This window comes from Phyllobates terribilis, unplaced genomic scaffold, assembly GCF_046119375.1.
Source record: "Phyllobates terribilis strain yellow unplaced genomic scaffold, ASM4611937v1 Scaffold_7__3_contigs__length_470593459, whole genome shotgun sequence".
NCBI classification, from domain to species: domain Eukaryota; kingdom Metazoa; phylum Chordata; class Amphibia; order Anura; family Dendrobatidae; genus Phyllobates; species Phyllobates terribilis.
This window is the reverse complement of record NW_027362767.1, coordinates 245,133,085-245,158,058: the sequence shown is the minus strand read 5'-3', so window position 1 is coordinate 245,158,058 and position 24,974 is coordinate 245,133,085. Positions and strand designations below refer to the sequence as shown.

General features: G+C 44.9%; 1 protein-coding gene across 1 annotated transcript; it reads left to right on the top strand.

Annotated features, from left to right (window-relative positions):
* The first annotated feature begins 2,774 nt into the window (after positions 1–2,774).
* Positions 2,775–7,846, top strand: LOC141154346 (uncharacterized). Its single transcript, XM_073640094.1, has 2 exons — positions 2,775–3,529; positions 5,713–7,846. The coding sequence occupies exons 1-2, from the start codon at positions 2,872–2,874 to the stop codon at positions 6,255–6,257; spliced, it is 1,203 nt and encodes a 400-aa protein (XP_073496195.1). The 5' UTR covers positions 2,775–2,871; the 3' UTR covers positions 6,258–7,846.
* The last annotated feature ends 17,128 nt before the right edge of the window (positions 7,847–24,974 follow it).

Genomic DNA, 24,974 nt, shown 5'->3' with positions numbered 1-24,974 from the left:
ATGATCTCCTAAGAGGTCCAGTTACAGGCTGGGTTTCATAGGACTAGAAAAATGGCGACAGCAGGGGTCTTCAGTAGGCCCTTACCTGCCATGGCAACCCATCTCATCATGGGTAGGGGGATCATGTGCCACTGGGAAATGATCTCCTAAGAGGTCCAGTTACAGGTTGGGTTTCATAGGACTAGAAAAATGGCGACAGAAGGGGTCTTCAGTAGGCCCTTACCTGCCATGGCAACCCATCTCATCATGGGTAGGGGGATCATGTGCCACCGGGAAATGATCTCCTAAGAGGTCCAGTTACAGGTTGGGTTTCATAGGACTAGAAAAATGGCGACAGCAGGGGTCTTCAGTAGGCCCTTACCTGCCATGGCAACCCATCTCATCCTGGACAATCCCTTTAACTGTCTCCTGGGAGCACAAACCTCTAGGGCAGAATACTTCCGTAATTCACCATGAAATAATATATGTATGGAAAACATGAATAATACACATTTTTTCCTGTCCTCTGGATCTGTTTTTTTCAGCCTCCCTCGTCCGTGTGTCACCCGCTTCTTCTAGCAACCAGTCATCAAATAAGAGACAGCATGAATACAATATGGCATTCTAGCCATTTTTTTTTTCGTGGACCCATTCACAATTTGCGCGTTTTGTTACGTTGTTTGGCATTTTTTTTATCACGATTTTTATGCCTTGGGCGTTTTTTCCTGGCTATGTGCACACAATGTGTTTTCAGGCAGTTTCCTCCAGAAAACTCAGACATTTTTTTTCTAATTTTCAACCATCCGTGTGTCCGTTTTTTTACGTCCGTGTGCGATTCGTTTTCATACAACTACATAAAACATGTGCATGATCACATACAGTTTCCTAGGTTTACAATAGAAATCAGATTCGTCTCTAATGTTCCGTGTGGGTTCCATTTTGTTCTCGCACCCATAGACTTGAATGTGTGAGATTCGGATGTAAGTAGAGCATGCTGCGATTTTTTTTCTCACGGACACTTGAACCAAGAAAAAAAATCATTCATCAGAACAGCCCTGTTCTGATGTGCTGTATGATTAAAAATTGGAAAGCACGCGTCTGATTTATACATCGTCTGCAAGAGCCCTAAAAGATGCAGTGTGCACATAGCCACTGAGCGAAAACTCTCCAAATCCTGCTCCAAATCTCAAAACTCTTCAAAAACTTGGAGGTTCTGCTCAGTTTCTGCTCCAAAAACAATAGAAAAAAAGTCTGTGTACACGTAGCCATTTTTGCTGCAAAAACTACTCAAAATATAATAATTCCAGGACCTGTTTCTTTAACCCCTTTCTGACATGGAGCTACACAGCTGACATGTGCCCACAACAGCTGCGGGTGGAATCGCGATCCACAACAGCTGCGGGTGGAATCGCGATCCACCCGCGGCTGTTAACCAGTTAAATGACGCTGTCAATCTCTGGCAGCGGCACTTAACTCGTGCTTCCAGGAAGCGCGTCACTTACCCTGCCCATCGGCAACCCCGTCACATGATCGCAGGATGCCGATGGGTTGGCAACGATAATCTTCGGTCTGCAGGAGACCCCTGTGGTTGTCACTGCCAGAATGCTATGCGCGCCACCCAGCGGTCAGCGCTCATAGCAATTAAGCAAATCTGCTACATAGAGGCGATCTGCTCATCGCCTGTGTGGAGACTATTGAAGCATGCAAAAAGTGTAAAAAAAAAAGTTTTTAAAAGTGTAAAAAAAATAAAAATAAATAAAAGTTTAAACCAACCCCCTTTTGCCCCATTCAAAATATAGCAAGAAAAAAAAACAACACACATACACATATTTGGTATTGCCGCGTTCAGAATCGCCCGATCTATCAGTATAAAAAAAGAATTAATCCGATCGGTAAACGGCGTAACGAGAAAAAAATTTCTAAACGCCAGAATTACTTTTTTTTTGTTCGCTGCGGCATCGCAATAAAATGCAATAACGGGCGATCAAAACATCATATCTAACCCAAAATGGTATCAATAAAAACGTCAGCTCGGCGGGCAAAAAATAAGCCCTCACCCAGCCCCAGATCATGAAAAATGGAGACGCTACAGGTCTTGGAAAATGGCACCTTTTTTTTTGTAGCAAATTTGGGATTTTTTTCTCACCACTTAAATAAAACAGAACCTATACATGTTTGGTATCTGTGAACTCGTAATGACCTGGAGCATAATAATGGAAGTTTTAGCATTCAGTGAATGTGGTAAAAAAAAAAAAAAAAAACAACCAAAAAACAACTGTGGAATTGCACTTTTGTTTGCAATTTCACCACACTTGGGATTTTTTTTTCCCCGTTTTCCAGTACACGATATGATAAAACCAGTGATGCCGTTCAAAAGTACAACTCGTCCCGTAAAAAATAAGCCCTCACACGGCCGTATTGACCAAAAAATAAAAACGCTATGGCTCTGGGAAGAAGGGGAGCAAAAAAACAAAAAACGCAAAGACGGAAAATGCTCCAGTTATGAAGGGGTTAAAAACAACAACAACAACAACAACAAAAACCCTCTAGCTGTTCTTTTCTGAAGGGCACAGGCTCCATGACAGTATTAAGCACTGCATTTACTGCACTGAGATCTTCCAATGCTGCTGTGTAGCACTGAATATACAGGAAGAGTGCAGCAGTGGGTGCTGCAGCTGTGGCATTCTCCATACACAGGACATTGCAGTCAGTCTTCCCTCAGTCAGGGATCTGTGTGTCTCATTCTGCACTGCTGTTCTCCTCCTCCCAGTTTGTTGTGGTTACTGGTTTCCTGGAGCATGCTGGGAGGTCAGAGAGGATGAGGAGGAGTCTGGCCTGCACTGATATATATACGGAAGTGTGTGCACATTGCTGGGCTGCAGAGTTTCAGCCATGTCTGCTGCCCTGGAGGAATTGCTTGGTAAGGTCCGGGCAGCAGCACTGACGAGGGGTAAGGACTGGCAGAAAGTGGCAGAAATCCTTGCAGATGAAGGAAAAGCGACCAATACCCATGATCCGATGCCACCATGCACTAGGACAGCTAGACCTCTTGAGCACAAGAGTCCATCCCCGGTGCCCAGTGCTAAGCGTGGAGTCAGAAGTCCTCGCAGGAACCGTCCAAAAGCAGCTCCAGTTGTGAAATCTTATGTGAGATATGGAGTGAGTTGCTTTAGAAATGTGGATTTTAGTGCAGATGAAATACTAGGGATGTGGTCGGACAAATCATCCCAATGTGCAGCATCTACTGCGACTTCCGTGGACGGACAGAAGTCCAGAGAAGGTCACTTGGAGCAGCATTCCTATAAATCGGACGCTCAGCCAGCCAATGTTCCCGTGGCCGCAGAAGGACAAGCCCAGCAAAATGACAACAGTGCTGAAGGCGATGCAGAGGGTCCGGATACGGCCGATTCCAGCAGCACAGCTGAGGAGTCCATTGAATTACAAATAGACCGGTTACTCCGCACTTGTTCAGCTGAAACGGGTTTTCCTCTTCAGCATGCACCGTCTGCAGCGGCACAAGATGGCATCCCCGGTGAACAGCCTAAAAAGGGTTTGTATTTGAGAAACTTTTCTACATATTGTGCGGTCAGTGGGCGGTCAACTGCCGAGGCTTCCCCCATGATGATTAGAAGGAGTGACAAGTCTTGGAAGCAAAGGGAGCCATTGCAGTTTCCCAAAAATGGTTAGGTCAATAGTTAATTATGTATTCAGGAGCATTACGGAGCTAAAAATTCTGATGCAGTTTTAATGGGAATTGCCAGTTTTTTAATGTATTTTTTTAAGCTATGCGTCCATGAACATTTATTTTACAGTTTCACTGCATCACAAAATTGTGGCATCTAATCACACTTGATGGTGGCCATTGATCGGCTGCGTAACAGCTGATCTCTAGTGATTTTTATAGCCTGTTTGACAAGCCAACCACAGTTCACATGTCCACAGCGCAATCGATAATTGTTCAGTGCACATAGAATGTCACTGTTCTCGGCAGCACAGGAAAATGCGCTGCCGAGGACAATGATTTCTTAAGCAAGTTACAAAAATAATTTCATCCAACGAAAATAAGTTTTGCTGACTTGTTGGGTGTTTAGCAGCCTGTTTATAATGACCGATTATCGGGAAACAAGCATTCCCAATAACTGGCCAGTCTAAGTGCACTTTTAAGCAGCGCTGTGGAGTCGGAGTAGGTGTCCATTTTGGTGGAGTCAGTATAAAATGGACCGACTCCAACTCCTAAAATATATAATAAATTGGGTACAGTAGTTTAATGCAGTTTGTGGGGAATATTTTCTTCATAAGAATTTGGGAAAGTTATGAAATGTCCTATTCCTGATCTAAGGGTCTAGACTTTTAGCTGAGATTAATCTGCGCTACAGTAAATTTATCACGTAAAGAAGTTGTCTGGTACTTTTTTTTAAAATTGCCCAATGTATTCAGCATGTGGGCATAAGGATCTCTGTAAATACCTTGTGTTGCAGATAATGCCTGTGAGCGGGGCTATCGCTGGCTGCTCACAGGCATCACGTGACCCCGCGCTGACATCACGACAAGTCCAGGCTGCAGCTGAGGGTCCCTCTTCTGCGTTCCACTAGTGGCTGCTGGGTTGTAGGTGGGGTTACCCCCCCCCCCGCGTCACACCCGGCATCCACCGCGCGCTTTCCCTCTCCGCATTCATCGGGAAAGCGCGCGGTGGATGCTGGGTGTGATCCGGGGAATACCCCGCTCACAACCCAGCAGCCACCGCGGGGACCCCAGTGCTGAGTCACGCCTCACTTGTCGTGACGTCAGCGCAGGGTTACATGATGCCTATGAGCAGCCAGCGATAGCCCCGCTCACAGGCATTATCTGCAACACAAGGTATTTACAGAGATCCTTATGCCCACATGCTGAATACATTGGGCAACTTAAAAAAAAAAAATAAAAAAAAAAAACGGACAACCCCTTTAAATATGAGGAAGTCAGTCGAAGTACTGGAAATTGAGAAATCGGAGGTTTGGCTTACCGACTCCACATCCCTGCTTTTAAGGCCCTCATATTCATTAGACTAATGTCATCTGAACCCATTGATATAAACTCATGTATATGGGAGAGCTGGCCAGCTGATCATCAGAGGAGATGAAGATTGGGCATGTCTGTTTTCGGTCTACTGATCGCTTTGTTCTCCCGGAGATAAGCTGATGGCAGAGATATGTCGGTGGCTTTCTCAAAAAATATAGAGGTGCACTCAGCCGAATGAGCGCTCCTGTATATGGGAGAAACACTTGAGATGGCTGTCAGCCAAATGACATCAACCTATAGTAATATGTATGGGGGGCTTTAGGTACTGAGCTAAACAAGATGGCATTGGAGTGAGTCGTTATGAGCATCAATGTCAGCAGGGGTTACCAGATAATTTTGCAGAAGGAAAGTCCAAGGGAGCTAACTGGTAGGTGAGGAATCCATGAGCGCAGGAATTATAAAACAGAGGACCAATGAGGGGGAAGTTAATGTAATTTCACTTTTGACTTGTAGCTCTGATTCCTAAAAGTTTACAGAGAATGTCAAGGACTTGTTGCCACAAAAAACGACAAAGAAGATGCTTCAGAAAAATGCCGGGGTCTGTCATTTAAAAATGTGTACATGTACGCTGGTGTCTATAAAATAAAGAATGTGTCTTATTCCCCTTGGTCACAAAAGTGTAGGGTGAGGCTAGTTTCTCTTTAGATGTTGACCTTGTGTGCTTTATGTTCACAGATGTAAAGACTATCTGGATTGTGGGAGACTCATTTGTTCATTGGGCGGAAGACAGAGCTTCCGAGTGTTTGTATGGCACGCGGCTCGGCTTGCCAAGGGACAAATGTAACGTTTTTTGGTTTGGCAGAAAAGGACTTTATTGGGACCAAATGAGAAAACTAATAGACACCGCTGCAAGACAAACACCGTCACCGGATATTCTCATTCTTCATGCTGGAGCAAAAGACTTAACACGTATGACGTCAACAATTTTAATGCAAAAAGTTATCTGTGGCATTAGAAGTTTGTTGTTTAGGTGGCCAGGGCTTAAAGTAATCTGGTCACAAATTATACAGCAAAGAAATAGGTATTATGGAAAGAGAAGGAACAAGGTGAACATTGGTGTTGAGAAGTTTGTAAAAGGCAAAGGGGGCATAGTCCTGCACCATGAAGGGATCAATTATAAGTGTCCTGAGCTATACGAGCGTGACGGAATACACCTGTCTGACATGGGGTTGGATGTTTTTAACAGTTCTTTACATGATATACTGGAAAAGTACATTTGAGGGTTATATTGACTAAAGTGTGGGGAAAAGTATGGACAAAGTTGAGGGGGTGAAATCACTGTGCTTCAATTGTGTCCTGAAGGCCGGATGGGTATGTTTTGCTTAGTAAGCCAAGCACCAGAGGAAGAGGATGGTCAGCTATTCTATCCCACGTTGCTAAACCAGATGTGGGCTGCGGATGATACAGGGGATCCAGAGTCCGATAGATGACTGCCAACTCCAGACATTGGGTTTACCGATAAACACAGCTTGGCTGAAGTGCCAATATTAGGGCCACTGTCCTTTTGAGAAGTATATACTTGCACGTTTATGAAGAAAATTTCTTTCTCCACTACCCTTTCACCAAATATTGGTTTTCCAAAATGGTTATATTTATTTGTAAGGATCATAGAGTACAGAGGGGTTTAAACAAGATGAAGTTGGAGCGAGTATATGTGGGCAAGAATGTCTGTAGAGAACAATGGAGAATTTGGGAGTGGATAATTTACTTGTCGATGGGGAATGGTTGGAGCCAGAAAATATAAGAGAGGAGACTATGGGGGAGGGAGTAGTCTGTACAATTTGGGGAATTACCAGCTCATTTGCTCACATTATGTATTAAGGTGCTGCAGAAAGAGGAAAGATTTCTATAGGCCTATTAATATTATTCAGACTTTCTATCCAAGTTGAAATCGCAGCGCTTCAACCTGCAAGATGGTCCCATATATGAGAAATAGTGGCCTCCCGGTACGATCGGCAAGTACTGCTGTCTAGGCCAGCCACCGGATGAATGAAGGTAATATGGCTGGATGGCTTATCACTAACCATGGGTCTAGGAGTTGCAGATGGCCAGCAATGCATCGGTTGAAGGAACCGGCTATGCATGCAGGATCTGGCTGCCAGGGTAGTGGGGTGGAAGTGCTGTGATTTGGGCCGAGCTCTCTTAAGATTTATTTATGTACTTGTACATATAAATAAAATGGATTTTGCCAATACCCTTTAACAAAATGTGTTCTGGTGTCTCTGTCAGGCTTGCGGTTGAGTTGGGGGTCTTACATGAAGTGTGCTTCTTATAAAGGGGCTGTTACAGCTCAACTGGTTTTTCAACTTCTTTGTCCCATGGTTCCTTTTGGTGATTGTAAAGGAGGGACTTAGACCCACAGAGGCAACAGGGTAGTCACACAAATGCCAAAATTTGGTTGAAATAAAATATTAAGTATATGGTGATGGGTGCTTGCGCAGAAGGGAACTAATGCCTCGTCCAGGATGTGGAGCTCATAATGTTCATGCGTGCCATCCACCGCAGTATGGTACAAGTGTGAGATCTTGAGACTCGTGAAGGTGCAGGAAGGGAAGTTCACAGTATCTGCAGCCCTGCTTGTGTTTTATTGGAATGCTTCTTTTGCTATAGGGCCGTCTAATATTGGGAAATTGCTATTTAATAATCTTTTTATATAGCGCCAACATTTTCTGCAGCGATTTACAGACATCATCATCACTGTCCCCATTGGGGCTCACAATCTACATTCCCTATCAGTATGTCTTTGAAGTGTGGGAGGAAACCGGAGAACCCTGAGGAAATCCCCGCAAACACAGGGAGAACATACAAACTCCTTGCAGATGTTGTCCTTGGTGGGATTTGAATCCAGGACCCAGTGCTGCAAGGCTGCAGTGCTAACCACTGACCCACCGTGCTGCCCAAATTACTTAAGGAATCTTCAGGTAGATTCCCAGATTTGTTGCAAACATTTTTGCTTCTGATTCATTTGAATACGGCTTACTGGCAGAACAGCACATTTAGATGAAAGAAAACTGATTTTCAGTTGCAGAAATTTATGCCACTAAATCTGTCACGTGAATTTACTACAAAGCAAAAGTTCTCAATGGAGGGAGATGCGGACACCGTATGGTCCATACTCTTATATCTTCAACCTGTGGCTCTACGGTTCTTGGAAAGGCTACCACTCCCAGTATGCTCAGAGATCCACAGGTTGGAGACCACTGCTGTACGGCAAGCAGATTCTCAGGATGTAGAGCTCTTTATAAAAGAATCTAATATGTTGTATGTGTTCTTCTAAACTCCATATGTGGCTAATGGATCTTTTACTGAGAATTTTTCAGGGAATTGATTGTAACTAAGCAGAATACATGACTGTGTAGATTGTAGAAATATAATTTTTTGCATATGTCTACGATCCCAAAGCAATGTTCCCGTGCAGAGAAACCCCAGTTTGAAAGTTTTGAATTAGTCTGGAAGTGCATTGAGGGCGATCAATGCCCTTACCGTCTGAGCCATCCTGCTCAAATACACTTTCAGGCTGATATGTATAGGCCCCCTGAGGAAGCCTACGTGAAACGCGCATTGGGGCTATTGACGTACTTGGGCACTTCGCACTTTATGGGTCAGCGTCCATTCTCTGATGATTAGTGTGATCCATTGCATGATAACAAGTATATACAACTCTTCCATTGTCATAACATGTGAGTTGTCTGGTGGCTGTTTTGGGTATATGCACATTGATTCTTATACATGGGACGTCCCACTTTACCTAAATGTGTTGTACATCCTGGCGCCATTCACTTCACATATGGTAATTTCTTACTGTTTTCATATTGCCTTATGATTTTTTTTTCCTTTCAGATTTATTTTGGGGTAATTAGTCTCCTTCTTTTTTTTTTTTTTTATGTTATTGTCTATATCATACGCATAAACTTTCTAATTGGGTTCAGTTACATTAAATGTCCTAGCAGATTTCCTTTAAGTTCCTAAAGAAAATGTATGTTTGCCTCTGGGTGGGTAAGATGCAATTAAAATTGTAGGCTCCTCAGGGGAAGGACACTTGTGAACAAGAACTTTCTCTATATAGTTCCATGTATGTTGGCTTTTTTGGGGGGCTAGGGTCTTTCACTATTAGACATAATAAGAAAAATTTGTGGGTCCACCCACCAAATCAAAGATATTTTTGTTCAATTTATAATTGATGTGGTTAGAAAAGTTCCTTGCATAGGTAGAAGTGATACTGGACTATGAATAGTTAGGTTGGTAAGTCATTTTCAGGTACTACGGATGTACAAATTTGTGGTTGCTTGTCTAATGGCACTTCCAGATATCCATTTTTTTTGGTACTTGTGCTATCCTTTATTCTTACAGATAGCTCACAGACCCACTGCCATAAAAAATTAGACGTTCTTTTTTTGGTCTGTGTTGCAAATAAAACTCATCAATGCAAGTCAACTGAAGTAAAAACCATACAGCATGCTTTTGTCATTTGTGTGCTGTCCATATGCTGCTAACACGTGGACCAAAGATGGGTCAAACAAACTGAAAAAAAAAATCATTTAACACAGAACTGTGTTTCATGTATGAGAAAAAAACTGGTGTAAAACTGGTCTAACCATTTTCCTGGAGATATCCAACCTTGCTTGGTGTCGATTCTCGGAAATTCTTTTGTTCCTTTAGCATTGGAATGAGAATCGCTCATACCAGATGCTCTCCAGCTGGGTTTCCCGCTCTCAAAGGCCATCATTCATTGGTGGAATTGTGAGATCTACAGTTACTCATTACACACATTAGGACCGGTCTCCTAATATACCGACTGTGCACGCCAGGAAAATGATCCTGGTGTTACTCCAAAGAATGCACTCAACAAAATGATCAAGTCTGATCTGTCAAGGATGAAGTCTCTCTTTCCAAAAAAATGCTCGTTATGTGGTCAGAGATTGTGAACAGACATAAAGGGGCAACGGCAAATTTCTAGAAGGCGGTTGAGAAAGCTTGGATCAATGTGAACAAATATGTGTCAAAGTATTTCAGACATATTGGTGGAGTAGAAGTTCCCCACAGTTGTTTGGAAGGCAATTCCACTCCACTTGTTTGATGCAATTTAATGACACATGGCGCTTTGGCAGTCAAGAAAGCATTGATAAAGCACTTCATCTTTGGCATAAAAATTCCCTTTAAAACCATTTGTTTTGGCTGACTGTCTGGGGTATCACAACCATAAGAAGTGTTTGGATCCTACTAAATAGTTTTTTTTGTCATGAGACCAATGCTCCCATTGGGCAACACAATTCAGAGAAATCTCTACTTTTGACATTTGTCACTTGTTTAGAGCTTTTCTGGGACTTTTTCTGATTTATTATGAGCTGTGAGGCTCCGATTCATCTAAGCAATTACACGTAAAATGCTGTGAAAAGTTGCTAAATTTTTGCATAATGTGGAGTTGCACAAAACTTTGACTTTTTTGCCGTTTTGGCCAGCTTTGCAAAAATGGGTGGGTCAGACGTGGTGGCCCCCGCTCATCTAAATTATAACGAGCTGTCTCGTACCACCACACCACTTTTAAGATGTACCTGATTTATTATTAATCAGACGCATGTGACTCCAACATGCCACTTCATCTAGACTGGCATGTACAACGCTAGTCTTGATGAATCGGGGCCCAATTTTTAATAAGACTGTTTGATGCTCATTTGCCCTAATGATATGTCTTTAATTTATAATTACTGAATAACTACTATAGTCCAGCGCGATGATGCAAAATCTATACAATGTAACTGCAGTGGTGGCTGGTGTTTTCGACATGGTTGGTTTAGAGTTGGCAACTTGGAGGTCATCATGAGGTCTTCAGTGGGATTATGTTGGAGATGGAGCTACACAGGAGACTACGAAAACTATGGGTAAGTATCATCCAGTAATAATAATTATTTTTATTTCTATAGTGCAAAACCTACTGTATTCCACAGCACTTTACATTTCAGAGTATTTCAGTACTACATCAAAACCAAAACCGTGGTAGCTCTAAGCAAAAGAAGTCAACCCTAAGGCAAAAACGACATAAGGGGATCTATACAAATACCGTATAAGCTAGCAAAGTTTACCTTTTTTTTTTTTTTAATAGATTTTAGGCAAGCTGGTCCCCAGAATTTGTTTGATAGCAACAATAAAGTGGTAACTTGAAGCTTCTGAGATCCAACGCTACACCTCCAACACCACCAATTGTCATAAACTCAAAGTTATAATGATCTGAAGTGGATGCCGAGACCTAGTGACCCAAACAATCTTCTAAAAGTATACCAACTACTCCTAACACCCCTGAAATACTGCAGTTACCTCATCTATGGTCCTACTCTGCCAACCAGACAGTTGTGTAGTCATGGACATGTTGGACTTAAACAGCTATAGGACTTGGGAGTCAGAAGCCATGTCAGAATCCCAAGGGCCAGAATTGGTATACCATGTCAGTACACCCTGATGTATATTCACCTCTTTATCCATATCCTTCGAATCAACATCAGTAGCTGTCTCTCTGTTTGTATATGACAACAGTGCCCAACAATCTCATTTATCACTGATTTGGGCTTCATAGAAGTTGTTGTATTGCACTGATTAAAAAATGCTGAAAAGCATATTTCTATTGAAGCCAAACCTAAGGCCACTCATTCTTGCCTTTGACCAATCCTTTGGTAAAATTGCCAGTCAGTTCAACCACTATACAACATTCTTGCCAACTTTTGAGAAGGAACATCAGAGAGCTTCTGAATGGAGGAATAGAAAGGGCATACCGAACACCATGTACATTTTTTAGCTTATGTGCTCTGCCTTTTGTGTAAGACACATTACATATAGTGTTTAATTCACAAACCGTATATATAACCCCTTCTACACTCCTTAAAGTGTTTACAGACCAAACACATTCTGACACCAGTGCATATCCCCTAAAAACAAATCCATACATATATACAGATTCTCTCAGACCTCCTAAACCAATGGAGAGTCCACACCAGACCTGCTAAATAATTATGGACCCCCCCCCCCAAACCCAAACCACCAAAAATGACAGACCCCAGGCAAAACATAAACAGAGCAAACGCCAAAATAAAACTCTCTGTTAATAAACTTCACACAGGACCCCAAACCTCCCCTTTTCCAGACCTCAGACGAGACGTTCCGAAACTCCTGGGTGTTGCCAATACCTGCTTTGTCTCAGGACATTGTCTACGATGGTGCCCAGGAGTGGAAGAAATCAAAGAAATGGGGAATAGGACAAGTATGTGGGGCACCTGAGAGATTGGCCACTAGCTTTTCACTGTGAGCCTTATGGACATTTGGGGTAAGTTGACAAGCATGTTATACAGGCTGAAACATTAGTCATAGTGGAACCGATGGCCACAAGGTCAACACCATTTTAGCCTACTGACTACAAGTTGTACCCGTTGCCACCTATTCCATATCAACACTACAAGCCCCCATTGCAACTACAATATGGTGGGCCCTTGCTGAAGTTTGTCTCTCGTAATGTAACTGTAGTGGCATCATTAGGCCTATGCATCTGGTGATTTTACCTTCTGAGGCTTTATGACCCACACTGAAATATCCCCAGTCCCACTTCTTCTGAGCTCCCACCTAATGTCGGAGTGACCTTTGTATGTTAGGGAGGAATCATCACACTGACGCAGAACAGATGCAGGCTACAGGTCAGAAGGGCATACATTAGACATGGGGGAAGGGAACTTATATTATCACTAAAGGCTACACTTGCGGAAATGCTGCAGATTTTCCGTCCAGATCTGCACTCGGAAAATCTGTAGCAGAATACAACTGCAGAAAAGTTCTTCTGATTTTAACAAATTTTATCCACAAGCTCCACAAACATTTCCACATGTAAATTGACATGCACTGAGCATTTTAAGTCCACATCGTGTAAAGTCTTTTTGCAGATTTATTTTTCACCATTTGCGACGTACAGTGAAATCAGTGGCAATTAGGTGTCAAGACCATGCTGATTTTGCGGCGTATGTGATGCAAAAATTCACAATACAACTGTAAACATACCCAAATAGTTTACAGCAATAGGGGACAAATATCACCAAGACAAGGCCAGTAGATTGCATCTTACAATGCTTCCTTGCACGTCCATTGTGTGGGTGTGTTGTTATCTGAATGTGGATTGTATATATGAGTGTAGTTAGTATGCATAGGGTATGTGCATGTTTTTATGTTCATACTTTCCATGCCCCTATTTTTCAGCCCCCTAAATGTGAGTCTTACCACTCTGCTCCACCTGTCGAAGAAACATCCCAACATCACACACAGGAAACCATCCCGGGGTTTTTTAGGGAGCTCTAGTGGTTTTCCGACTCTCCAGGAGTTGAGGTCTTTTCATTTTACAGTTCCGTTCGTGGGGTGCTGTCAGGAAACGCAACCCCACTGTATCCAATCTTCAGGACAACTACGCAATTGATTGACGAGTGATGGATGAGGCCGCAGCTGTTTTCCCTACTAGACCAGTTATGGAACTCACAGTAAGCATATGGTATATACACCTCCGATTCCAATACATGAAATATACACTAACGATCAAAAGGGTAACAATGTTTTGAACTTTTAAATTTCAGGCTCCATATATCACCATCTACTACGTGAGACTACCATAATTTTATAGACAATAATTTTGTCTATCTCATGCCTAAATTTGATTTGCAACTATTTAGCATACAATTAGTTATGCAGATTCTTGTCATGTCACTGCATATTTACTGTTTTGCTCCTAAAAATCTAAATTTTAATTTTTATTATTTTGTTACTATTTTGTAAATCCAACTTTGGCTTACAGCACTGTCTGAATCCTTCTGGGCATGCTCTCTATTAGATTCAAGCATGTCTCGACTGAAATCTGATCCCAAGTCTCTTCTACACAATCCCAAAGTTGGTGCATAGTGATCGATTCACTTGGGTATGTATACATCTTTTTCTTCAACTCTAATCACAAGCGTTCGATTGGGTTGAAGTCTGGGGACTGTGGGGGCCAATCCAAAACCTCTACTTCATTGTCATTGAACCATTTCTTCGCCAATCTCGACGTATGCCTGGGGTTGTCCTGCTGGAACACTATGTTGTCCTTTTCATACCAATTGTACTTGATTGTACGAAGTACTTCGTCTTGTAGGATACTCACATATAACTCAGCATTGTGAACACCATCGATCAAGTATCCAACACCTTTAGCTGTGAAACAACCCCATATCATCAGACTACCTCCACCAAACATGACAGTTTCTTCAATTTCTCGATCCGTTAGCCCCTTTTTTCCTTGTTTCTTCCAATCCAGACCCATTTGCACCCATCAAAGCCTAGTCTATTGCCTTTCATCTCATCGCTCCAAATCACCTGTTTCCAATCTTCTACTGTCCAGTTCTCGTAATTTTTTGCAAACTCGAGTCGACGCTTCTTATGACTAGTGTTGAGCGAATTCGTTCGGCATTTCAAATTGGGGTTCGTGTTCGGAGTTCCGGCTTGTTCGCGCCCAAAAATTGGCTCCACCCACGAACATCCCTGATTTGCCATGCTGAACGAATTTGCTCAACACTACATATGACGATATTGAAGTCAAAGCCTCTTCGCCTTTCTTCAGGCCACCATTCAAGACTTGTGTAACGTGCGTCGCATGGTGCTTGCATGGACGTCTGTGATCTCACTATTACAAAGCATACAAGCCACCTCCACTGCTGTGTTTGTCGCCCTAGAACTTATAGACTTTGTAATGAGCCGACTTGTTGACTCCAATATTTTGCCTGGACTTCAACCTCTTGGCTTTTGAATGGATGGACAGACTTCATTTCATATTCTTCCAACTGTTATGGCACTCACATGATGCAGTTTGGCAACTTTCTTGGCCGAGAGACTATCGATGAGCTGGATGATTATGTTTCTCTTTTCTTGGGACATCTTCTTCAGGACTGCTCCTTGATTTGAACCAGTGACCTTTCGCTTGGGAATCAACCTAACAACACACTGAGCATTTAGAGAATGTGAGAACAGGTTGTACTTTTGTATTTTGTAGTATATATGAAGAAAAATATTTTTCCACCACCAGAAGCAAAACAGTAGCAATGAAGTGACATGACAAGAATCTGCATAATCATATGTTAAATAATTGCAAGTCAAATTTATGTATGAGATAGCCAAGATGATTGTCTATAAAATGATGGTAGTCTCACTTTAGAAGCAATAGTGGATGGTGAGATATGGAGCCTGAAAGTCAAAAGTTCAAAACATTGTTACCCTTTTGCTCATCAGTGTGTATATATATACCCCGATAAGATCACTGCCAACTCCACAATAACAAAAGGAACTGCTAGCTGCCACCACTAATCATTTATATTAGCCGATAGGACACTTGTTACAGGTAGCGTATGGCTTCAGGGGTGCAGTTCACAGAGCAAGATGAACAACGCTATTACATTGTATATATTTAATCCGGAAAGGTAGGCAGTGTTTTTATTAAAAATATACAAATATGTTACAAAATGGGAACAAAACAATACAGTATATAAAATCACATGAAATAAAAGGAAAAAAAAAAGAAAAGTACTAAACCTGTGTCACGGAAATGGCTCAGCTTAGCGGAGGGAAGCACTCCTTTTTAGGAAAACAGATAGAACTGTAATGCTGGGTGATGGTGAAGTGACCCACTGCTAGACAGCAAGAGCAGTGTGTTGGTCACACTTGTCGCTAGTCGTCACACTGCCGCACACCCTTGTGGGCCGGGTATACTCTTTCCCGCCTCCCGTCCTGGCATTGGGGAACTTTAGCAGAGCCCTTCCCAGGCGGTGAGCAGCACGGCGGCTGGTGACAGGACATACAAACAGCAGTCAGGGCAAACACAACGGAACCAAAAACCGCAGTGCAATAGCATAAACTAAGGTGAACAATAATAAACCAAGCACAGGCACCAAAGCATGAACCACCTAAGAAGCACATCAACACTGACCTTAATCACCCACCAGGACTGAAAATAATCAGCAACAAAAGGAGGAAGTGGCAGGTTTAAATCTGCCTCCCAGCAGTCACCTGACCATGCTGGGGCAATGCCCAATCTCCACCCCAGACCACAGAGACACTGGAGGAGGAAAGAGAAGACTAGAAGGAACCTCCCACCATTTGGCTGCCCCAGCATCAACGGCGTCCCACACACACTGGCAGTGGTTAACACCAGGGGACTCGGGGTCCCCACAAAGCATAATCACTGGTAGTAGAGGCGCCCCATCTCTCAGAGATGCTAGGAGTGTATCTCCTAGAATGTGATATCCGGACTGAGTGAGCACCCCCGCTAGCTTCGCCCCTGGAGGTGACACCTCGCCCCCCATGACCAATGAAGGGCGATGGGTGACCCGCCGGAGAGGCAGATTCCACCCAGAAGCGTGAGGGGCCTGCTCAGGTTTGGAGCTACCATTCCTGACAAGAACCACAACAAACTGAGTCTGCCAGGACTGACAACAAAAGTCCAAACTCGGATTTTTGATCAAGGTTACGCCCACATATCTCCCCTTGGTGAGCTCATATCAGTGACTAGTTGTGAGATGTGCTAGGTCTTTAGAAGATTATGAGATTCCCAACTATCAGGATTTCTTTGCCCCTGGAGGTCCCAAGCGGAGATATTGTTGTCATGTTTACTATCACAATTTTGAAACATGGCATGGATAGCATCATCCTTATGTAAGGTGGAGGTGTTAGGAGCTACCATTCCTGACAGTACCCCCCTCTTGAGAAGAGCCCTCCGGACTCTCAGCTCCCGATTTGCCAAGAAGCTTGGCAAGGAATTCAGCAATCAACTCATTGGCATGAATGTGCCCGTTGGGGACCCATGACCTCTCTTCTGGTCCATACCCCTTCCAATGAATTTAATACTGAAAGTAATTCTATACTTTTCTGGAATCAACAATCTGTTCGACCTCATACTCTTCCTGACTATCCACCAGGACAGGGTCCGGGGGGTAATGAGGGACCATCAGTCTCTGAGCTTTCTTTTGAGGGATCGATGAAAAACGTTGGGGACCCTGATGACAGCAGGGAGCTTAACCCTAAGAGCAACCGGATTAACCACCTCCAGAATGAGGCCCAGCTTAAAGCAGGGTACCTTGAGTTTAAGATTTTTAGTGGACATCAACACCAGATCCCCCACCGTCAACTGCTCCCCTTGAGACCGACGTTTATCAGCTGCAACCTTCTGCACTGCAGATGCCTTCAGAAGCTGCCAGCGAATCCCCTCCCAAACTGCCCTCAGCCTATTAGTAGCCTCAGAGACCCCAGGAATCTCTTCCCACCCCCTGAGGACAGCAGGAGACCTAGCATGGAAACCAAAGTTACAAAAAAAGGAGACATACCCAATGACTCATGATGTCTATTATTAAGGGCAAACTCTGCCAAAGGTAAATAGGCCCCCCATTCAAGCTGGTTATAAGAACAAAAGCTCCAAAGGTATGTTTCCAGTGACTGATTAGTCTTTTCCGAAAGACCATTAGACTGGGGGTGGTATGCAGAGAAAAATGACAGTTCCGTCCCATTCCTACCACAGAAAGCCTTCCAGAACCTACAGATAAACTGTGAACCCTGATCAGACACTATATTAACAGGGACACCATGCAATCTGACCCTGTTATCAATAGACGTTTACCATCTTGTTAGAGGAAGGCAAGTGTGCCAGGAGGATAAGGTGGCACTGGTGGGAGAAACGGTCAACGATAACCCAGATAACTGTCATCCCATCAGAGGCAGGTAGATCCATGATAAACTCCATTGAGATGTGCAACCAAGGTCGGTCCGGAATGGCAAGTGGGAGGAGTTTACAAGCCTGGGCGGACCGCGGTGCCTTACTCCTGGCGCACACCTCACAAGACTGAACGAATGCCTCTAAGTCCTGACCCAAAAAGGGCCACCAATACCCTCGTTTCACCAACTGCGTGGTACCCTTGACCCCTGGGTGGCCGGCCAGGACAGAATTGTGACAGTCCTACATAATACGGAGCCTAAGGTTAATAGGCACAAACAACTTATCCTGTGGGGTATCAGTAGGAGCCAAATGCTGCGATTTAACAATCACCCATTCTACATTTGTATTGGCGACCACCACACCAGGAGAAAACATAAGAAGGGGGAAACCTCCTCCTGCTGAACAGGGCATAAACTCCAGGAGAGAGCTTCCGCACGGGTGTTTTTAGATCCAGAAATGTAGGTAATAGAAAAATGAAATTGTGAAAAAAACAAGGCCCATCAGGCCTGTCTGGGATTAAGCCTCTTGGCATATTCCAAATGGATAAAATTTTTATGGTCAGTGAGCACTACGAACGGATGTCTAGCTCCTTCGAAGAAGTGCCTCCAGTACTCAAGAGCCCATTTACATTTAATGGCCAACAACTCCCATTTGCCCAGATCATAATTTAACTCCGTGGGAGAAAATTTCTTAGAAAAAAAAGCACAAGACTGAAGGTGAGTGAGAGAAGCAGATCTCTGGGACAACACCGCCCCAACGCCGACCTCAGATGCATCCACCTCCACCACAAATGGTCTATCGAGATCTGGCTGGACCAGAACTGGGGCAGAGGCAAATGCCTCCTTGAGGCTTGAAAATGCCTTACCAGTCTCAACCCCCCAGCAAGCTAGATCGGCGTCCTTGCGAATAAGGTGCGTAAGGGGTTTCACAATTTTGTAATATTCCATGATGAACCTTCTGTAATAGTTGGCAAAACACAAAAACCTTTGAAGAGCCTTGAGGTTCTTGGGTTGCATTCAGTCCCGTATGGCCTGTACCTTAGGAGGGTTCATACAGAAACCAGTGGAGGACAAAATTACCCCAATAAATCCAATCTCCTACACCTCAAAAGAGCATTTGGGCAGATTTACATATAAAAAATTATCCTTGAGTCTATTAAGGACAATGAGAACATGATCCCTATGAATGACACATCCTTAGAAAAAATAAGAATATCAACAATGTAGACAATAATGAAACTCCCCAGAATATCTTGGATGTCGTTAACCAAAGCCTGAAATACTGTAGGGGAATTGCAGAGACTGAATGGCATAATCAAATATTCATAATGCCCCTCAGGAGTATTAAAAGCGGTCTTCCACTCATCTCCTGACTTGATGCGAATAATATTATTGGCCACCTTAAGATCCAGTTTGGTAAAGATCTTGGCCCCAATGAGTTTGTTAAATAAGAAAGGGATAAGAGGAAGAGGGTACTGTTTTTTTAACAGTAATCCTATTAAGCTACTGGTAATCAATGCATGGTCTTAAACTTATTTATTTTTTAGCCATAAAAAAGAACCCAGCTCCCACAGGAGATTTAGAAGCACAGATGAACCCTTTAGATACATTCTCTCTGACATATTCCCTCGCAGGTACCCTCTCAGGTTCAGACAGATTTAAGATTCTACCCTTGGGTAGTGGGGCGTCGGCCATCTGCTGTATCTCACAATCATAGGGCCAATGGGGAGGCAAAATCGAGCTCCCCTTCTCAGAGAATACCTCTGGAAATTCCTCAAATACCAAGGAGTTTGGGTGGTAGAGCACTCAATACAAGGAATCTCGTGAAAACATTTGCCCCTACACTCCTCCCCCCAGCCAATGACATCCCCAGTAACCCAGTCAATATGGGGATAATGTTTTCTGAGCCAAGGAAAACCCAGTACCACCAGAGCTTGAAGGGTTTGAAGGACCAAGAATGTTATTTCTTCCTTGTGAAGGCACCTCACCTGCAGGGATACTGTACAATCAGTACAAGTTTTACACACTGAGAAAGAAGGGAGTTATCCAGTGAGGTAAGTTTAATGACTGGTTCCAAAGCCCTGACAGGAATCTCCAAAGCCTTAGCAATGGAGATATCCAGAAAATTTACTTCTGCCCCACAATCGACAAAAGCACAACATTTAGCCAAAAGTAGTTCCAGAGACAGCACTACTCTCCTACCAGAGGCTTTGTCCCGTAACCGATCTCGTCTCCTTCTGTCCAGAAGCACGACCAGAGTCATGGCGGCCTCCAGAATTTGAGGCGGTGAGTGGTGCACCAACATGTCCTTTACAGAATCCGCCAGTCCATCCAGAAACTTGCTCCATAAGGCTGCATCATTCCACCCCACCTCGACAGACCACTGTCTGAATTGAAAACAATAATCCTCCGCCAGGAGGCTACCCTGAACGAGTGCTCTGAGGTTAGATTCAGCAATAACGTCTCTATCCAGTTCATTATAAATAAGTACCAGTGCCCTAAAAAAATCCTCAATGGAGTCATGTGACAGGGAATCATCTGCTAGAGTAAAGGCCCATGTCTGAGGATCCCCCTAAGCAGGGAGATAACCAGCCCCACCTGAACCCTCCATCCCCTGAAGACATGGGTCTAAACTGAAAATATAACTTGTAATTCTCTCGAAAATTAAGAAATTGTTTGCAATCCCACCCCCCAAACAAATCTGGCAATGGAACTTTAGGCTTACAGGATCCTATGGCTCCAACCACAGGGTCCGATACATGGGCTATAGAAGCTCCCCCATGAGAGGGCACCTTAGTACTTAACTGAGCCAGGGCTTGGGAATGATGCACCACACTAACAGACAGATCCTGAAACATGATAAGCAGATTCTGCATCGGCTTCACTAGCTGACTGGCTGGATCCATTCAATCTGGGCTGATTATTATTTAATTTTGGGTGATGGTGAAGTGACCCACTGCTAGCCAGCAAGAGCAGTGTGTGAGTCACACTTAGCGCTAGCCATCACGCCGCCGCACACCCTTGAGTGCCAGGTATACTCTTCATGTACCTCCCAGTCCTGGCAAGGGGGAACTTTAGCAGAGCCCTTCCCAGACGAAGAGCTGCACGGCAGCTGGTGACTGGACACACAAGCAGCAGCCAGGGTAACACACCAGAACCAAAAACCACAGTGCAACTGCATAAACTAAGGTGAACAGTGATAAACCGAGCACAATCACCAAAGCTTGAACCACCTCGGAAGCACACCAACACCGACCTTAACCACCCACCAGAACTGAAAATAATCAGCAACAAAAGGGGGAAGTGGTAGGTTTAAATCTGCCTCCCAGCAGCCACCTGACCACGCTGGGGCAATTCCCAATCTCCACCCCCAGACTACAGAGAAACTGGAGTAGGAGAGAGAAGACTGGAGGGAACTTCCCACCATCTGACTGCCCCAGCAGGTACAGCGTCTCGCACTCGCTAACAGCAGCTAACACCAGGGGACCCAGCGTCACTGGGTCCCCACACAGCATAATCACTAGAAGCAGCGGCGTCCCGCCTCCCAGCGATGCTAGGAGTGTGCCTCCTAGAATGTGATATCCGGACTGAGGGAGCATCCCCGCTAGCTTCGCCCCCGGAGGTGACACCTCGCCCCCCATGACCAGTGAAGGACGATGGGTGACCCGCCGGAGAGGCGGATCCCACCCAGAAGCGTGAAGGGCCTGCTCAGGTTTGGAGCTACCATTCCTGAAAAGAACCACAACAAACTGAGTCTGCCAGGACTGACAAGTGACAGAAGTCCAAACTCTGATTTTTGATCAAGGTTACGCCCACATATCTCCCCTTAATGAGCACATATCAGTGACTAGTTGTGAGATGTGCTAGGTCTTTAGAAGATTATGAGATACCCAACTTTCAGGATATCTTTGCCCCTGGAGGTCCCAAGCGGAGATATTGTTGTCATGTTTACTATCACAATTTTGAAACATGGCATGGATAGCATCATCCATCTGTAAGTTGGAGGTGTTAGGACGGCCTTACGGTGATGTGAGTAAATGCGTTATGTTCATCACTTTGCTACAACGCTGAAAATACTTTTCCAATAAATATCGGATCAATGCAAAACCCAATATTCATGACTGACCACTGGCTCCAGAGTATCTGAGATAATTCAGTTGACCAGAGGAAGCTCTTACCTCGGGAATTATACTTCTCCACCTCTGAGTATACAAATCCTAGACTTGGTGGCTGGCTCTTAGCAGATCTCTGTTGTAATTACCTGTTCACGGCAGGATGTCCTAATTCAATTGAGATTTAAGTGTCAGCTCTTTCTCATGTTCCCAATTATAATTAATCCCATATGTTCAATGTGAGGGTGATATGTCCCCTCTCCAGAGATGTCTTTATGGAATTTACAATTTTTCTTTACAACACTTCCCATTTTAGAGGTGGCATGGGAGACTGATTTACAGATCATCTCCCAAACCCACCTCACTGCACAACCTCCCTGGATTCCAAAATAACCTCTCCTTCTTGGACACGGAGATTGGCTTCTCTGTGAGGTCTCTCAGCACCTCCAGACTGGCATCTATAGGTAGTGCAGTCTGAAACTCCTGGTAGAGGTAGTCAGAAATAACGTTAAGGCCCCAACCTCACAGGAACTCTCTAGGACCTGCTCAGGTTCAGTAACTGGTTCTATTTTCCCGCTAGATCAGGAGTCTCAAACTCAGCTGGGCATATGGGCCGCACACAGAAAAACATTTAATTTGGGGGGCCGCATTATTTGCATGACAAAGTGACATTTTTAGTGATACCATTTTATTTTCTATAACCTTTGAACTGGTCTTCATCTTGCAGACATGGTTTCCCATCCAGGTCCCCCATATTGCAGACATGGTCTCCCATCCAGGTCCCCCATATTGCAGACATGGTCTCCCATCCAGGTCCCCTGTATTGCAGACATGGTCTCCCATCCAGGTCCCCTGTATTGCAGACATGGTCTCCCATCCAGGTCCCCTGTATTGCAGACATGGTCTCCCATCCAGGTCCTCCATATTGCAGACATGGTCTCCCATCCAGGTCCCCCATATTGCAGACATGGTCTCCCATCCAGGTCCCCCATATTGCAGACATGTCCCACATCCAGGTCCCCCATATTGCAGACATGGTCTCCCATCCAGGTCCCCCATATTGCAGACATGGTCTCCCATCCAGGTCCCCCATATTGCAGACATGGTCTCCCATCCAGGTCGCCCATATTGCAGACATGGTCTCCCATCCAGGTCCCCCATATTGCATACATGGTCTCCCATCCAGGTCCCCCATATTGCAGACATGGTCTCCCATTCAGGTTCCCCATATTGCAGACATGGTCACCCATCCAGGTCCCCCATATTGCAGACATGGTCTCCCATCCAGGTCCCCCATATTGCACACATGGTCTCCCATATTGCAGACATGGTCCCCCATATTGCAGACATGGTCCCCCATATTGCAGACATGGTCCCCATATTGCAGACATGGTCTCCCATCCAGGTCCTCCATATTGCAGACATGGTCCTCATATTGCAGACATGGTCTCCCATCCAGGTCCCCCATATTGCAGACATGGTCTCCCATCCAGGTCCTCCATATTGCAGACATGGTCTCCCATCCAGGTCCCCCATATTGCAGACATGGTCTCCCATCCAGGTCCCACATATTGCAGACATGGTCTCCCATCCAGGTCCCCCATATTGCAGACATGGTCTCCCATCCAGGTCCCCCATATTGCAGACATGGTCTCCCATCCAGGTCCCCCATATTGCAGACATGGTCTCCCATCCAGGTCCCCCATATTGCAGACATGGTCTCCCATCCAGGTCCCCCATATTGCAGACATGGTCTCCCATCCAGGTCCTCCATATTGCAGACATGGTCCCCCATGTTGCAGACATGGTCCCCCATATTGCAGACATGGTCTCCCATCCAGGTCCTCCATATTGCAGACATGGTCCTCTTACTGCAGACATGGTCTCCCATCCAGGTCCTCCATATTGCAGACATGGTCCCCCATCCAGGTCCTCCATATTGCAGACATGATCTCCCATCCAGCTCCCCCATATTGCAGACATGGTCTCCCATCCAGGTCCCCCATATTGCAGACATGGTCTCCCATCCAGGTCCCCCATATTGCAGACATGGTCTCCCATCCAGGTCCCCAATATTGCAGACATGGTCCCCCATATTGCAGACATGGTCCCCATATTGCAGACATGGTCTCCCATCCAGGTCCTCCATATTGCAGACATGGTTCCCCATCCAGGTCCTCCATATTGCAGACATGGTCTCCCATCCAGGTCCCCCATATTGCAGACATGGTCTCCCATCCAGGTCCCCCATATTGCAGACATGTCCCCCTTTCAGGTCCCCCATATTGCAGATATGGTCTCCCATCCAGGTCCCCCATATTGCAGACATGGTCTCCCATCCAGGTCCCCCATATTGCAGACATGGTCTCCCATCCAGGTCCCCCATATTGCAGACATGGTCTCCCATCCAGGTCCTCCATATTGCAGACATGGTCTCCCATCCAGGTCCCCCATATTGCAGACATGGTCTCCCATCCAGGTCCCCCATATTGCAGACATGGTCTCCCATCCAGATCCCCCATATTGCAGACATGGTCTCCCATCCAGGCCCCCCATATTGCAGACATGGTCTCCCATCCAGGCCCCCCCTATTGCAGACATGGTCCCCCATCCAGGTCCCCCATATTGCAGACATGGTCTCCCATCCAGGTCCCCCATATTGCAGACATGGTCCTCATATTGCAGACATGGTCTCCCATCCAGGCCCCCCCTATTGCAGACATGGTCCCCCATCCAGGTCCCCCATATTGCAGACATGGTCTCCCATCCAGGTCCCCCATATTGCAGACATGGTCCTCATATTGCAGACATGGTCTCCCATCCAGGTCCCCCATATTGCAGACATGGTCCCCCATCCAGGTCCCCCATATTGCAGACATGGTCCCCATATTGCAGACATGGTCTCCCATATTGCAGAGATGGTCCCCCATATTGCAGAAATGGTCTCCCATCCACGTCCCCCATATTGCAGACATAGCTCCCATCCAGGTCCCCCATATTGCAGACATGGTCCCCCATATTGCAGACATGGTCCCCATATTGCAGACATGGTCCCCCATCCTGGTCCTTATCTTG

Excerpts from the sequence above, each read along its gene's own strand:
- LOC141154346 (XM_073640094.1), top strand. The coding sequence starts at position 2,872 with ATGTCTGCTGCCCTGGAGGAATTGCTTGGTAAGGTCCGGGCAGCAGCA. Across the intron at positions 3,530-5,712 it reads CGGTGAACAGCCTAAAAAGG|ATGTAAAGACTATCTGGATT; the intron begins GTTTGTATTTGA and ends TTATGTTCACAG.